General features: G+C 32.7%; 2 protein-coding genes across 2 annotated transcripts; both read left to right on the plus strand.

The window, feature by feature from the left end:
- Nucleotides 1-246: 246 nt before the first annotated feature.
- On the plus strand, nt 247-5783 carry LOC122598881 (triacylglycerol lipase 2-like). Its single transcript, XM_043771361.1, has 8 exons — nt 247-429; nt 650-757; nt 852-1103; nt 2010-2153; nt 2248-2288; nt 3014-3093; nt 3186-3281; nt 5461-5783. The coding sequence occupies exons 1-8, from the start codon at nt 247-249 to the stop codon at nt 5781-5783; spliced, it is 1227 nt and encodes a 408-aa protein (XP_043627296.1).
- A 1075-nt stretch (nt 5784-6858) lies between these two features.
- Nucleotides 6859-15118, plus strand: LOC122599060 (tRNA threonylcarbamoyladenosine dehydratase). The gene is made up of 12 exons (XM_043771507.1): nt 6859-7089; nt 8141-8264; nt 8341-8387; nt 8702-8810; nt 9299-9446; nt 9554-9766; nt 10866-11000; nt 11776-11910; nt 12483-12698; nt 13344-13468; nt 13695-13752; nt 14560-15118. Exons 2-12 carry the CDS (start codon nt 8155-8157, stop codon nt 14668-14670), a joined length of 1407 nt encoding a protein of 468 aa, XP_043627442.1. The 5' UTR covers nt 6859-7089; nt 8141-8154; the 3' UTR covers nt 14671-15118.
- Nucleotides 15119-15152: the final 34 nt, after the last annotated feature.

Raw genomic sequence — 15152 nt, forward strand, 5'->3', positions numbered from 1 at the left:
AGTGTACAACCAATTAATGCAGCTTAACAGAAGCCCTTAGGGCTTTGTTTAGCAAAACCCAAAAAATTTTGTGCTTAAAACAATTAAAGATGGAATATTTCATGATTAAACCATTATTTACCCTTTTAAATAATAATAATAACTATAGTTGATAAATTGCCTTACCAATGGCTTGTTAGTCTTTCCCTATATAAGATAAGATAGTTAGATGGGTTTTCAATTATAATTATTAGCAAAGAAATTAATATGGCTTATGCAATTATCACTAGAATGATCGTATTTCTATACTTGATCTCAATCTCCAAAGCTATGCGTACTCTGGATGTAATCGACAACCACGATCAGTCAATGACATCGCGACCGCTTAATCAAGTTGGCATTTGTAGCTTACTAATTGAGACGAAAGGCTACATGTGTGAAGAACATAAGGTATAGTACGTTTTGGCTAGCTTGGTTTATCGTATATTGGACGTACAAGACTACGCCTAGTCTAATTCTAAAACTTACAACAAATTACAAATATATTGGGTCGAGTTGACATAAGGAAATTTTATATCTAAATTTTAAATGATTTAGCGAAAAAGTTTTAACATTAAATAAGTTAATTAACGATTTGGTTTTGATAAAATTGTTTTTGATTTTGTTTTAGGTGATAACAAAAGATGGTTATATACTTAGCGTGCAACGGATTCCAGCAGGGAGGAGTGGTGTGAAGGCAGACCAACCACCCGTTTTGTTACAACATGGGCTTTTTCTGGTACTTTTTTTCATCTGAAGATTCACAAAATGATATATATATATATATATCCATCGATGAAAATTAAACTAAAATTTAGGTGCTCGATCAACAGGATGGCAGAATATGGGTTTTGAACTTCCCAAACCAATCTCTTGGGTTTATTTTGGCAGATAACGGATACGATGTATGGATAGCAAATACACGAGGAACCGAATTCAGTCGTGGTCATACTTCACTTAGTCCGAATGATCCGGCATATTGGGAATGGTCATGGGATGAATTAGTGATGTATGAGCTTCCGGCTTTAGTCCAATTTGTGCATGATCAAACTGGCCAAAATATGCATTATGTTGGTCATTCTTTGGTAACTAAAATAATAAACTTTTCTTTTTAACTGCAATTATATCTATTCCGGCAAGAGGTTGTCTTGTCAATCCAAGTATTTAATTTTACAACTCTCCGACAAAACAATTAATTATTTTTGATCAAAAATTAGTAACTAGCCAACTAAAAATAAAATTGGTCATAATGTTATCAAAAAATTAATGTTTGAACAACCGGTATTTAGTCATACCGGTGTGAAAAATTTTCTCGGTATTACTAAAAATACCGGTTGGTACGACTATTTTAATTTATTTTCTTTATATAATCAAACTGGTCAAAATACAATTATAATCCATTCAAAAATAATATTAAATAGGTATTTCATAACAAAATATAAGTTTTAAAATTCACAAATAACATAAAATAACATTAAAGTATTATAAAAATAATTTTAAAAAAAATGAAAATACCGGAACGATAAACCGGAAAATACTAAGAATATCAGAACCACCGGCCGGTATTGAATAGTGAAAATACCAAAAAATACCGGGTTTAAAATACTGGAGTATCCTCTGGTATTTGTAATATCGGCCAATATATACCGATATTTAAAACATCGCAAAACTTCTCTTCACGGATAATCTTATTCAACACCCTTAACTTACTACTAATCAAACACTGGTATGAGCTCACCATTTATATTAGTTCACACATAAATAATATAACCAAAACTTAAAATGTAAACCAACCACTAGTCCATTGGTTTGTTGTCCCCACCACAAACAAAACACCGCCACTCCACCAAGAGTCTCACGTAATGGTGTGGGCTCGTGGTCAAGTGTAAAATAGCCCACTATAGGTCTAAAATGAATGATTGCATGCTATAAAAACATCATCGTCAACAATTATTTGTGTTTTAATAAAGTGGAATATCGTGATTTATTAGGGAACTTTGATCGCGTTTTCTGCAATTTCCAAAGGCCAAACATCGAACATGATGAGATCGGCCGTGATGCTCTGCCCCGTAGCATACTTAGGAGAATTGTCGTCACCTCTCGCCAGATTTGCTGCAGATGCTTTTCTAGGCGAGGTAATTATGAAATAAATCTCTTCCGTTTCACTAATTTGAAATATATATTATAGGAGTATCTTTTCGATTGAATAATGTCTTTGCTTTATAACAGGACATATATTGGTTGGGTGTCCATGAATTTGATCCAAGAGTGTAAGAAAGATAACTTATCCTTATGAAATTTACACACGACACCATCCGTCTATTATGCTTCGTCGAGTAACTTGAAGTGTAACAATTGAGAAGACATCGCAACTACTAACACGTACTTAAAAAGTGTTATATTTTTTGGATATAATCTAATTCGTCAAGTTTATATATTTAAATTAAGTTAATAATATGTATATATAATATAGCATGTCAAATTAACCGATTACAAACTTAAAACTATCAAAGTGTGCTAGATCGAGTTTAGCTTAACAAACAAAAAAAAAAAAAACATTTTCCAAACAAGTACGCGGAAATTGCATTGATGTTACGGCGGTTATAAAGTTTTAGGTAAATTACACGGAGATACTGTTTTATTTGAAATGACTCATTTCACACACTAAGTTTTAAAATTATCTAAGATCTACATTACCTCACTAGCACCATCTCTACCTATGGGTACTGTTCGTGTGGAAAAAGAAAACTAAAAATTAATTGGACGGTACATGTTCGTATGCGTGGTCCAAGTGGGAAAATGTAAAACTTGGGCATGTTGGGCGTAATAAAAAAAAATATGGGTATATAATATCAATCATTTTGAATAAAACACAAGTACCATCCGTGAAATTTACCTTAAATATCCGAACACATATCTCTTCACAAAGCCATTATTGCTGTTTAGAAAAAAAAAAAAAAGATTAATGGTGGAGTTGTTCCCGAATCATATATAGGAAAGTTGTTCTTGATTTTCTAAGTCATATTTGCAAGATGCCCGAGAACAAATGCAGCAACTTGCTCACAGCACTTACAGGTATTTTTGATATATAACTACGAGGTATGGTGCATTATTAATTACATACGAGTAACAAGCAACGACAAATTGTGATTCCGTGTTGATTGCAGGGCAAAACTGTTGTCTGAACTCTTCCATGACCGATAAGTTACTTGAAAACGAACCGCAGCCAACAGCCACTAAAAACTTGATCCATCTTGCTCAAAGTAAAGCCCTCTCCTTATTATGCATCATTAAAAATAAAACTTTAATGGTGAAAATAAAAAAGTTTTAAAAAGATGTAGTAGTTAAAGTATGAAGGACTAAAATATTACCACCTTAAATAAAATGAAAAATAAAAAACCCAAAAAGTTAAGCTAACATCTACACAACACGTTAACTTAAACACTAAAATTGAAAAAACAAAAAAAACACTAAGTAGACAGGCAGCCTGCTCCATGATTCACTTGAATTTAGTTTAATACTAGTATTATACCCGGCCGTGAGCGGGGACTAACAAACATTGACTGGTACATTATTTGATAAAAACATTAGAAGAAAATTCTTACAAATTAATATCTATACTATCTTATAAAAAAAAAACACCACCTTATTTTTAGAAGTGATGAAAATGTGTGATATTTTCATCTAACACGCCTTGAAATATTTTCATCGACACTATCTTTTAACATTAATGATTAAATTATATTATCAATCTTTTATCTTTTAAGATATCTCCATTAACTCTTTACATCAATGACTTTTATATCAATTATCTACACCACTAGACGCCTCCTCCACCACCAACAGTCGCCCCACCATCACGTCTTCGCTGCCACGAAAACCGCCACATTGCGCGTGTACCGTGCTAGTAATAAATCGAACAAACTTGGCGTTTTTAAGCAAGGCTAATAAATATAAATACCCAACCAATAAACTGGAAAAACAAATCGAATTACAAGTAAAAAAAGTTATAAAAATTAAAATAAATTTTTTTTTGGAAGATCGACTAAAAATTTTAAAAAATAGGGAAAATCTTAATATTATTATTCCATATCTTTCTCTATGAAATGGGAAAAAAAACCTTTCAAAGAATAAAAATAGTCCAATGGGCCTAATATATTCCTAGATAAGTAGATATAAGATGTTGATAGTCTGGAAAAAAAATTTTTCATATCAATTGTCTGGCTCCAACCTGGGTCACTGTTATAAGGATGGAGCCCGCACATGAACTTTGATCATCTCTTCTATGGTCATGGTTTTTCATTTTTACTACATGTTTACTATTTACATGATATAGTAGTTTTTTTCTAGACCAATCACATCAAAGAATTGTTCACGTGAAAATAGTTTAAATATGTTATAATTACTTTTTTAAAGGCTCAAATTCTATAGTCGAGTTAGACCTTGAATTTTCTTTTATTTTCAGAGATGACCCTGCTTACGTGACAAACATGTGAGGATATTTTAGTCTTTTCAATCCAATTATTTTCATCTTCATCTCCATCATCAACATCAACTACAACAGCTTCGTCATTAATTACATATATAGCTTATAAATTAATACGCTAAGCAATGCATATACAAACATAAGAATAGGGAAAAGTGAGAGTGGTGATATAACATACTTAAGTTGGGTGAAATATCTTTCACATCCTAATCTTTTTAATATATTTTATTTACAACAAAAATCACATGTTGATATCTGAAAAATTATTAGACAAATAAGATGTGAAAGAGTTTTAACTCAACTTAGCTATATGTAACAGCAACACCTTTACTTCGCCCACGTGAGGGTACTTAACGGTTAAAATGTGACGATGTTAGTTAGAGAGACAATTTACGAAAATTTTCCAACTTTTTTTTTTTATTGCTAATTTTTCACTTCAACGATGAAAAGTAAATATCTTACAAACTTCAAGAATAAAAAATGTAATTTTGCTTTAGTCAATGAATGTACAAGTTTTTCTCACTTAGTTTTGACAATGAATTTTTTTCAATCGATATTTTTTTCCAACAAAACTTAATTATAAGAAAATACAAAAATTAAAAAATACTGAAGCTTTAAACTAACAAAGTTATATTAAATTAGATGTGGTTGTCAATATCACAAGCAAAAATTAAAACATATAGATAATGATAAATATATATTTTCATGATTATACTTCCTAAATATTCTTTTAACTACAAAATCATGTCATGTAAAAACATCAAATGATGAAATTAAAAAAGTTGTAACCCTCTCCGCTCTTCAAAGTGACTTGACTATAGTAGGTCGCTATCATATGGTGCATTTGTTTGAACCACTAATGTCTACCTCCAAGCAATTTTTATGATTGTATAATGTATGAAATGAAATTACGATTTTATAATTTCTAATACGTTTGACATTAAAAAAATGTACAGTGGTTCGAAGTGGGACTATAGCGATGTATGATTATGGAAATGCATATGATAACGAAAAGCATTATGGGCAATTTACACCTCCAATTTACGACATTCGAAGCATCCCAAATAACTTATCTATGTACTTGAGTCATGGTGGGGCGGACGAGATCTCGGATGTAAATGATGTCATGAGATTGCTAGAAAGTTTCAAGGATCATGACAACCCAGATAAGCTTATAGTGCAATACAAGAATGATTATTCACATGTTGATTTTATTCTTGCCGTGAATGCTAAATACGTTGTGTATGATCCTTTAATGGCATTTTTCAAGCTTCATTAGAAGCATGATCACTTAAGGTTATCTAATATCAATAAATGAATTTACTATTGTTGGTGGACTTTTGTAATATCACATTCAATAAGTTTTTTTTCTTTTAACATAAAATAATTCTTATCTTTATATCCATAAAGTTAAGTGTTGAATCAATGCTGAATCAATATTCTATCTATTCTTAATAGTAATCACGTCTTCCTTCCTAATGAATAAATTCTTATATTTGGTCAATTGAATTCCAAACACTATAAATCTAGTGTGAATTTAAAGATAAATTTATAATGACTTAAAATTATCGAATATATAATTGGTGAAATGTATTCCAATAATCAACTTATATTTCGTTTCTTAAATATGTCACATACATATAAATATATTATTATATTATGTAATATTTAAAAGGATAAATTACAAAAATCATACCTGAGGTTTGTTCAAAACTACACTGGTCATACCTATAATTTAAAAATTACGTGAACCATACCCATCGTTTTCAAAAACTTACATTGACCATACCTATCACTGACGGTCGTCAATTTGGTCGTTAAGTCAAGTCACGTGATGTGCATGTGAGGTATCAAAACCGTAATTTCGTGTATACTTCAGGTATCATTCGTGCATACTTCACATATAACAAAATAATAATGACATGTTTAATAATAAATGCATTCTTGTATCAACTATTCATTATAAAAATTATTGTTTCATAATAAGTGTCATATCTACTCAACTTAATAAATGAAGTATAAATAAAACTCTAAAATTCTTAATAATTATTTTTATGGTGAATTACAAGGATAATAACTGAAGTATCCACGAAATTATAGTTTTGATACCTCATATGCATGACATGTGACTTGACTTAACGGTCAAATAGACGACCGTCAGCGATAGGTATGGTTAGTGTAAATTTTTGACAACAGTGAGTATGACTCACGTAATTTTTAAATTGTAGGTATGACCAGTGTAGTTTCAAACAAACCACAGGTATGATTTTTGTAATTTACCCTATTTAAATTACGAGTAAAAAATTATGTTTTCAATTGAAGTCTAGTTATCTTAGAGCAAAAGAAGGGCATTAAAGTAATTTGGCCTCTGTGTATGTGGCTCAACCTTCGCTTACCTTTGACAAGGCAGTGAGTAACACAACTCTGTTCTGTTTTGTGTTCCTGATTGTCTGCAGCTCGAAATCATTATTCGAGAATATTTTTTTTTTCTGTTGTAAAATAATAATAAATAATACTTCTGCTTATTGAGATACATACATATATATATATACAGAGCACATAATTTTTCAGTTCTTCACACATTGGTAAGCTCTTTTCGTCTCATCCCAGTTTACTTTTTTTTTTTTATTTTATTTATAAATTATTAATAGTATAATATTTAGTGTAGTTTTATATAAATTAATGTACTTTATGATGTTTCTTGGATGTTTTAGTTTGAAAGTAACAATTTTTTTATTTTTTAATTTTTGTATTTGAATTTCTTGGTTTTATGCTCTGGAATATGTGGGAATTGTAATCTAGGGTAAGGTTGGCTGCTGTTGACAGCAGCTGCAGCAGGTGAAAATAAGGGGGGCATTATGTATATTTATAAATTAAAAGGTTTAATTTGGAAAAAAACTTAAAAAACTCTACCTGACTGCAGCCATAGTGGTGGTGGTGGCTGCAGTCCGCTGCATATTCGATTTTCCTTTATTTTATTGATCAAATTTGGGAAAGATAAAATTTTTATTTTAGGGTTTTGCTTTATACAATGACTTATATTCTTTGTAGTGAATGCAGTTTATTTTACATAAATATATTTCAATTTAGTTTATTGATGTTGCAAGGTTTTTCAAAAACTAATGCTGTTAATTTCTGTTCCGTTGATCTTGGAAGATTGTTTAAGGTTGTTATTATTAAGGTTGATCTTTATTAGGTTTCAGGTAGTGACTTTGAAGTCCACTACCGTAAACGTTAATATAATGCTACATGTTCGACTGTTTGAGGCATATAGCATGCTCATACATTAGTAAGAACAACTGAAAATTAAGAACTTGATGAGTAGAAAATCATGAGAAATTTCACATGTAAAATTGCTTCCTCGGCACACCTAAGGAAACTTAGATTGTAGTAAAAATTAAGAAAAAATCACAGTGGTAAAAATAGGATTACTTACTGCCCTTCTGCAAAAGTTAGTATGCACTCTTTGTGAAGCATATTCTGCTATTATCTTATTAGTCTGTCTACTTAATGAATTTGACATGCCAGGGAAAGATAATTTTGAAATTTGGATCTAGTTATTAACTTATTATTATTTATGATGTATTATGATCAATCTTCATATGAAAGGTTAAATATGGTAGTTTTATCATTCAGAATATCCATTCAGAATGATGGAAGAAAGAGCAAAGTATGCGGGTTTGATAGGAGCAGGTGCCCTTTTGGGCTCCATTACTGCCACCATAGCTCTTCTCAAATTTCTTCCATCATCATTATTTAGGTACTACATATTTATTTATGACAATAATAGTAATCATCCCAACTTTTATTTAAATTTAATTCTTGTTTTGTTGCAGAGAAACTGATAATAAGGTTCAATGTAGTAATTATGAAAAGTCGAATGGTAAGCTTGTTTATTTAGTTTGTTTATAGAATCATGTTGTTTGTTGCCTTATACCCTTTTATTTGAATTTGACATTCGTCAAAGAAACATTCAATTCTTGATACAATTGTCGAGTATTCTTTGTAACCAGAAAAAAGGTTCAATTTTTAGATGAGGATAACTTAGGTACATAGTAAGTTAGTGAGTAAGATAATAGAATGATAAATATGTTCCTGTCCATAATTGAACCAACGTTATCTCAAACCAAACCTTTTATTTGATTGATTATATATGGGTACCTCCAAATTACTGTGATTCTTGTTTTTGGTTCATAGGTAAAGCAGTTTTTTCTGCTCCAGTGTTAGAAGACAATAGTTATCTAAGAGAAGAACTGGACCCTGCTGACCTTTTAAAAGACGAAATAGTTTCTGAGCAGCTCACCAGGTACTTATCGACTTTCCAATTCTTGGTACTCTTTTATACTTCATTTATCTTTGAAATATAAGATGTTCCTACATTAATGACCACTTTCAGAATGCCTATTGTGTTTTAAAATTTAAGAAAAAATAAAAATTTACATCAAAAATTGTACCCGTCATCACTGCTCCCCCATGGATATATCTTTATTAGATATACGAAAATATGTCCACTGTGATTAAAGTGATTTAAGGTATCAGAGTATCTACATGAACAATGTTTACCGTTATCATTTTCTCATGTAAACCTGAAAACGTTGTTGAATACCCAATTTAATGATTGTTCGCAAGTATGACTTTTTCTGCATACAGTGTATATGTTACATGGATGGTTGAATCAATAAATTCATGAATATATGTGAAACCTTTTTAAAGTTGAAAGTTTAGGATCTCGAGTAGTATTATTCTATCTCATCATCTATAGTGAACAATACGTCTCATTTCTTCTGATGTCAGGAATATCCAGTTCTTTGGTTTTGATGCCCAACAAAAGGTGACATCTTCATATGTTGTAGTCATTGGCCTTGGAGGGGTTGGGAGTCATGCTGCATCCATGCTTTTGAGATCAGGAGTTGGCAGACTCCTCCTTGTGGACTTTGACCAGGTCTCGTACTATTAGCATTCGTATCTTTTAAAATCTGAACGCATAATTTTGTATAGTTCATATATCTATTCACCACAATCGTTGTCGATTTATTGTTACTTTCTCAGGTTTCACTTTCATCTTTAAATCGACATGCAGTAGCTACAAGAATGGATGTTGGCACCCCAAAAGCATTATGCCTTAAGAAACACTTCTCATCAATTTATCCAGAGTGCCACATAGATGCTAAGGTGATGTTGTATGATGCTTCATCAGAAGAAGAAATTCTTTCAGGCCATCCCGATTTTGTTTTGGACTGTATTGATAACATTGATACAAAGGTATAAAACCCTGCTTAGTATTTTGCTTCCAGTTTTCGTATGCAGACAAGTAAACAATGCCCAATCCCATCCGAGACACGGCTTGGGGGTGGTGGGATTTAGACTGTCATACCTCTACCTGATGGTAAAGAGATTGCTTTAAGATAAATTCAAACAAGTACATTTATAGAGTACTCGTTTAGGTGGTGATATGTACACAACAATCGTTAACCATGCACAAGTACAAGTAGCTCGCTACACAATCTACAACTATGTGAAGTGTACAATTTTTGTACACGGATAAATATTGTTGTGTATATATCATCGCTCCATTATATCTATGTTCATGCTTATTTAGTTAATTAGTAATCAGGTAGGCAATTTATTTTTTTCTTTGTGAATATGAAGGTTGTAGTGCTAATTTTGTTTTAGTAAGTTTGAATATAGAAGAAAGGGTAAAATAATTTATTGGTGAATAACAAGAGTTTCATAATGTACATTAGTAGTTGTCAGAAATGTATGTGACAACTATAAATATTTTTTGGTAGTTTTTGTAAAACGGGTTAACGATTGGGGTCAAGGCTTCCTAGTGGTTAAGCCGAATATACATTCTAGTGAAAAAGACTTGCCTTCCCAGGATAGCCTGAGTAGGGGAATCCTCATCCTTTGACCCGTTTGCTTTTGACCACCTCCAATGTGGCTTAGTGCTTAACATCCAGGAATTCTTATCAAGAGGTCTCAGGTCCAAATCCTGCTACGCACAATCTTGGAGGTGGGCAGGGAAAGATTTGTAAACGGTCATGAAATACTCTGGTTAAATCACTTGCATCTTAGTCACTATGACAATTTGAATAGGAAAGCCTCATCTGTTTATAATCGACCTCCAAGTAAGCCTAATGTTTAACGTTCTGAACCTCTTTACAAGAGGTTTTGGGCTTAAATCCCGCTAGGTGCCTATGTGCAATCTTGGAGATGGCCAGGGAAAGATTTGAACATGGTCACGGGATGCCACAAATAAGAGTCACATTCCCTGAGTAACCTGAATGGGGAAATCCTCATCCGTTTTTTGGTAGATTAATTATTTTTCAATAATGAAACTTTTGCTTAACTTGTATTATAGGTGGCTCTTCTTGCTGCATGTGTACGTAGAGGTTTAAAAGTTTTATCTGCTACAGGAGCTGGTGCAAGAGCTGACCCAACAAGAATCCGTGTGGCTGATTTAAGAGAATCGACTAATGACCCACTATCTAGATCTGTAATGTTTCTCTGATCTACATCCTACATTTTCTTGTTTTTTTGGTAGTTAGACTTAGACATGGTAATTTCGACTCATTTACTTATTTATGGGTTGAGTTAGGTTATGTTTCAGTTTCACCATTAACACTGTTAATTTAACAGGTTAGATGGTGAAAGAGGTTTATAGAAAATGGGTCATTGCAATTCACCTAAATTGACCCTCCAAGTCATTCTATTCTAATTTTAGAATATATATCTAGGTTTTAGGTAAAAGAAAACAAGTATTAAAGTAAAACAAATAAAACAATAGGTTTCTCTTCACTGAAAATCACCGTGCATCATGAGAATCATCGTGTATCAATTGTTTCGTGAATCTTCGTGTGCATCATTTTATCTATGATCTAAGGGTTAAGATCTTGTCCTATATGTTTTACTTTAATACTTGTTTTACAATACCCAACCCCAATATAAACATTGTGAATAAAAAGTTTCAGGTCAACCTAACATGACTTGCTTCGACATATACCTAAGATTATCCGTTTAGCCCCGTTGGCCAACCTACCGACACCTCCATTTGCACCTCTGATGTGGTTGTTGCAACTTACATTCTTGGCTTAAAATTTTGCGTACATGTCTGCGAAAGCTCAAGGCCATTGTCAGTTTGACTAGCTTTTCTGAGCAATATACATATGGCAGTTGCCCTTCACATGTCAAATTGGCAAACAACATACTTCTACATATCAACTATTCGAACCAATGTAAATTAATATGCATATCTGTCATTTATTTTGCAGGTTAGACATCGTTTAAGAAGAGATCATGGGATTGAAGGTGGGATTCCTGTAGTTTTCTCCTTGGAAAAACCAAAGGCAAAACTGCTTCCCTTTAAGGGACCTAATGGAGATGAAGAGAATCCTTCAGACTACCAAGTGAGAATCTTTAGCATCTGGTTCTTGTACTTAGAGATGTTTTAGACCCATTTACTGATGAATAGATCAATTTTGGCTTATGTTTGGTCTTTCATGGATGTAATGGGTGAAATCTATATAAAGTTAGCGTGGAGGAAACGGGTCAAGTGTCTCGAAAGTTGCCCAAAATGCATTTTTAAATTACAAAAACATACAAACATTAATCCCATGAGGGTGGTCAGGCAATGAGCGCTTTAGAATTGTTCAAAAGAGGTCTCTGTTCGGTTTCCGCCACATCAACTTCTTGGGTGGCTTTGCCTTACTATAAAACCTTTTAAATGATTATTAAGATAAGATTATTTTTGTAATCATATTTGACACACTAATTATTTATAAACAGAGTTGACCCATAAGTATTTTGGGCCAAGAGTGCATGGAGCAATCAGTTTCGGCATGTACTAAATACTTATAAGTTACTCATCATGACCTATTAACCAACTACTGATTATGCCACATCCAGTTGTATTTTCATTGCTTATTCCATTTGTTTGGTGCTGAAAGTTTAATTTTCGAAATTCAACACATGATATCAGGTAGTGCCTGGATTCAGGGTTCGAATAATCCCTGTTTTAGGAACAATACCCGCTATTTTTGGACAAATTATGGCATCATACGTTTTGACACAACTGGCAGAATTTCAAGTCCACATGGAACCTATTGTGAACTTTGATGTGGATCATTACAGTGTGCTACATCAGCGCCTTATTGAACATGAGGAGTTGATTTGTGGCACATCCGACCAAGTTCAGGTACCAAGTTTGGGGGTGTTTGAGATTGCTTATTTATAGCCGTTTTTTTGCTGGAAAATATAAGCAGGTACCCACCTGCTTATCAAAAAGTGCTTATTCCTCGTAATATTGACAGATAAGCAGTTTCTGACCAAGTGTTTGTGGCTTATCTGCTTAAAAAACAAGCAATAAGCAGCAGAAAATATCACAAACACCCTCTTAGACCTTATGTTTACTTTTACTTTCTATTCAGTCATCTTTTTCCTGGTCTTACATAAAAATAAATTTTACAATATTTTGATTGCTGACCTCAAACTGTCTATTCTTTTCTTTTTTCTATATAAATTATAAAAAAATATCCATCCCCCGAATCTTTTTTATGCTCTTTTTCCCCATTCTGACTCAATATCTGAATGTTTCCCGGTTTGAAGTTATGATTAACTTTGTCTTTCTATAAGGCTAATAGACAGATTGGTCAGTGTAGTTATAATTGAGCAAATATATTAAGGATCATCTTAACTGTTGTTGATAATCTATTCTGGATAACTTGATTTAATTTGGATGAAGACGCTGTGATTGTTACAATTCTGAGAGTATTAATGTGGGTCTCAATGAGATTTCATTTTGTTTAAATCTTTACACTTGTCACTTGTTTTAATCTTTAAGGTGGATGTTGAAGAAGTGATGTATGTTGCCAAAGAATTGTGGCATTGTCGAAGCGCGAGAGATCAAACTAAAAAAGAAGTTGGGCGTGGAATGTGGCGTTCAGTGAACGAGTTAATGCTCGTGAGGTATGGAACGTAAATTTGAATTATTAGATTTCAAAACTGAACTAGGAAAGAGAAGTCTAGAATAATATAAAGTGATCCCCCCTTGATTAATCGACTTGATGGAACCTTATACAGGAGGTTGATCACTACCTTGTGCTTTTATGCTATATTTTTGGGGTAAAGATCTTCCCAGGTCTTTTCCGTATGCCTTGAAATTGTTACTTGATGTGTTTTTACCTCATGACAGATGGGACAGTTCCAAGCCAGCATCTGCATCGAATTTAATTCTTCTAAAATTTGCAGAGGTATTAATTATTTGTCATCATATACACTCGTGTCAGTATTGCTTCCACTTCATTCATAGATAACAAAGGTGTCTATGGTAAGCCAAGGAGTTCACAGGCTTTGGTTGGGAAACTAAACTTGATTTTTGAGGAGAATTTTCGAGGGGGAAAGTCAACTTGTTTGTTAAAATGGGTTTGGGTTATATTTATTGTTTTAACAGGTCTTAAAGATTTTAACAGCTGGTTAATGAAAGAAATGTGTCGAACACATCAATAGGGGCCAATTGCATAATTAAGTACAACTTCCTATATTGCTATCTGTCAACAATTGGATCTTTTTTTAGTAGGTTTTTTTTTGTTTTTTTTTTGTAATCATAGTGAATATGTTAATACTTAATTACGAAATAAAAAGGAGATATATACTGCTCCATCAAGTGGCAATTATGAACTAGAAAGTTAGGGGCTAAAGTGTCGTTTTTGTTAATTAGTTTATTTAGTTAATTAATAGAGTTAATTCCATTACATCCCCCTGGGATATACCATATCTATCAAGTTTCACCCCTTAACTTTTTTTTTTTGTCAATACATCTCCCTGTGGTGACTTTTCGCTTCATTACACACCCCTCCCTCTAATGAACGTTAATGTGACTCTGTTAACCTCCTTGCATTTTAGGGTATTAAGTTCCAAAAAGCAAATAAGTACAATGACAAATTGCACCAAATCTTTATTTATGAACTGCATGATGTGATAATCCTATTAAGCTTCAACCATCTACAACTTTCATTGATCTATTTTTTTTGTTTTTTTTCCTCTCTGGCCCAAAATAGGCTGACGAACATGAGGCAAATACACTTGAAGATATAAAGGAACATGAACCAGAGTTTTTCACTCGGGTTACATCCACACTAAAGCGAGCTGAATTAGACTTGGGCTTGTAGTGTCATTAAATTGAAATCTTGAAGCTGATTTTATGGTAATTATGGCATCATTTGTCAAGGCGCTTTATTGCTCGATTATCGCGTGCTTACCCAACACTCAGTTTTGCCCAGATATGGTAAAAGAAACTAGGGGTGTTTTTTCTGGGTTGCTCTTATAAACCATACTTCGCCACACTGGGACCACCAAATGATCCAAGATTTTTTGAAGTTTGACATCTTATGAAAGACTTCTAGGTAGCAAAAGGCTGTGTTATGGTTGGTCTTCTTATTCCATTGTTTTGAGCTGCCATTGTTGTATGTTTAAAAGATGAAATTGTAGTTTCGAGCTGCCATAATTGTGTGATTTAAATGAAACTTAGAACGTGGAGTACCTTATATGTAGTTTGTAAAATTGCATTTCATAGACCATAATGCGGAAATGGTAGCTCCAGGAGAAATGTTAGCATCCCCATAATAGCTTGGAAGATAGGCCTGAGTTTGAC

Source organism: Erigeron canadensis, chromosome 5, assembly GCF_010389155.1.
Source record: "Erigeron canadensis isolate Cc75 chromosome 5, C_canadensis_v1, whole genome shotgun sequence".
In the NCBI taxonomy this organism is placed as follows: domain Eukaryota; kingdom Viridiplantae; phylum Streptophyta; class Magnoliopsida; order Asterales; family Asteraceae; genus Erigeron; species Erigeron canadensis.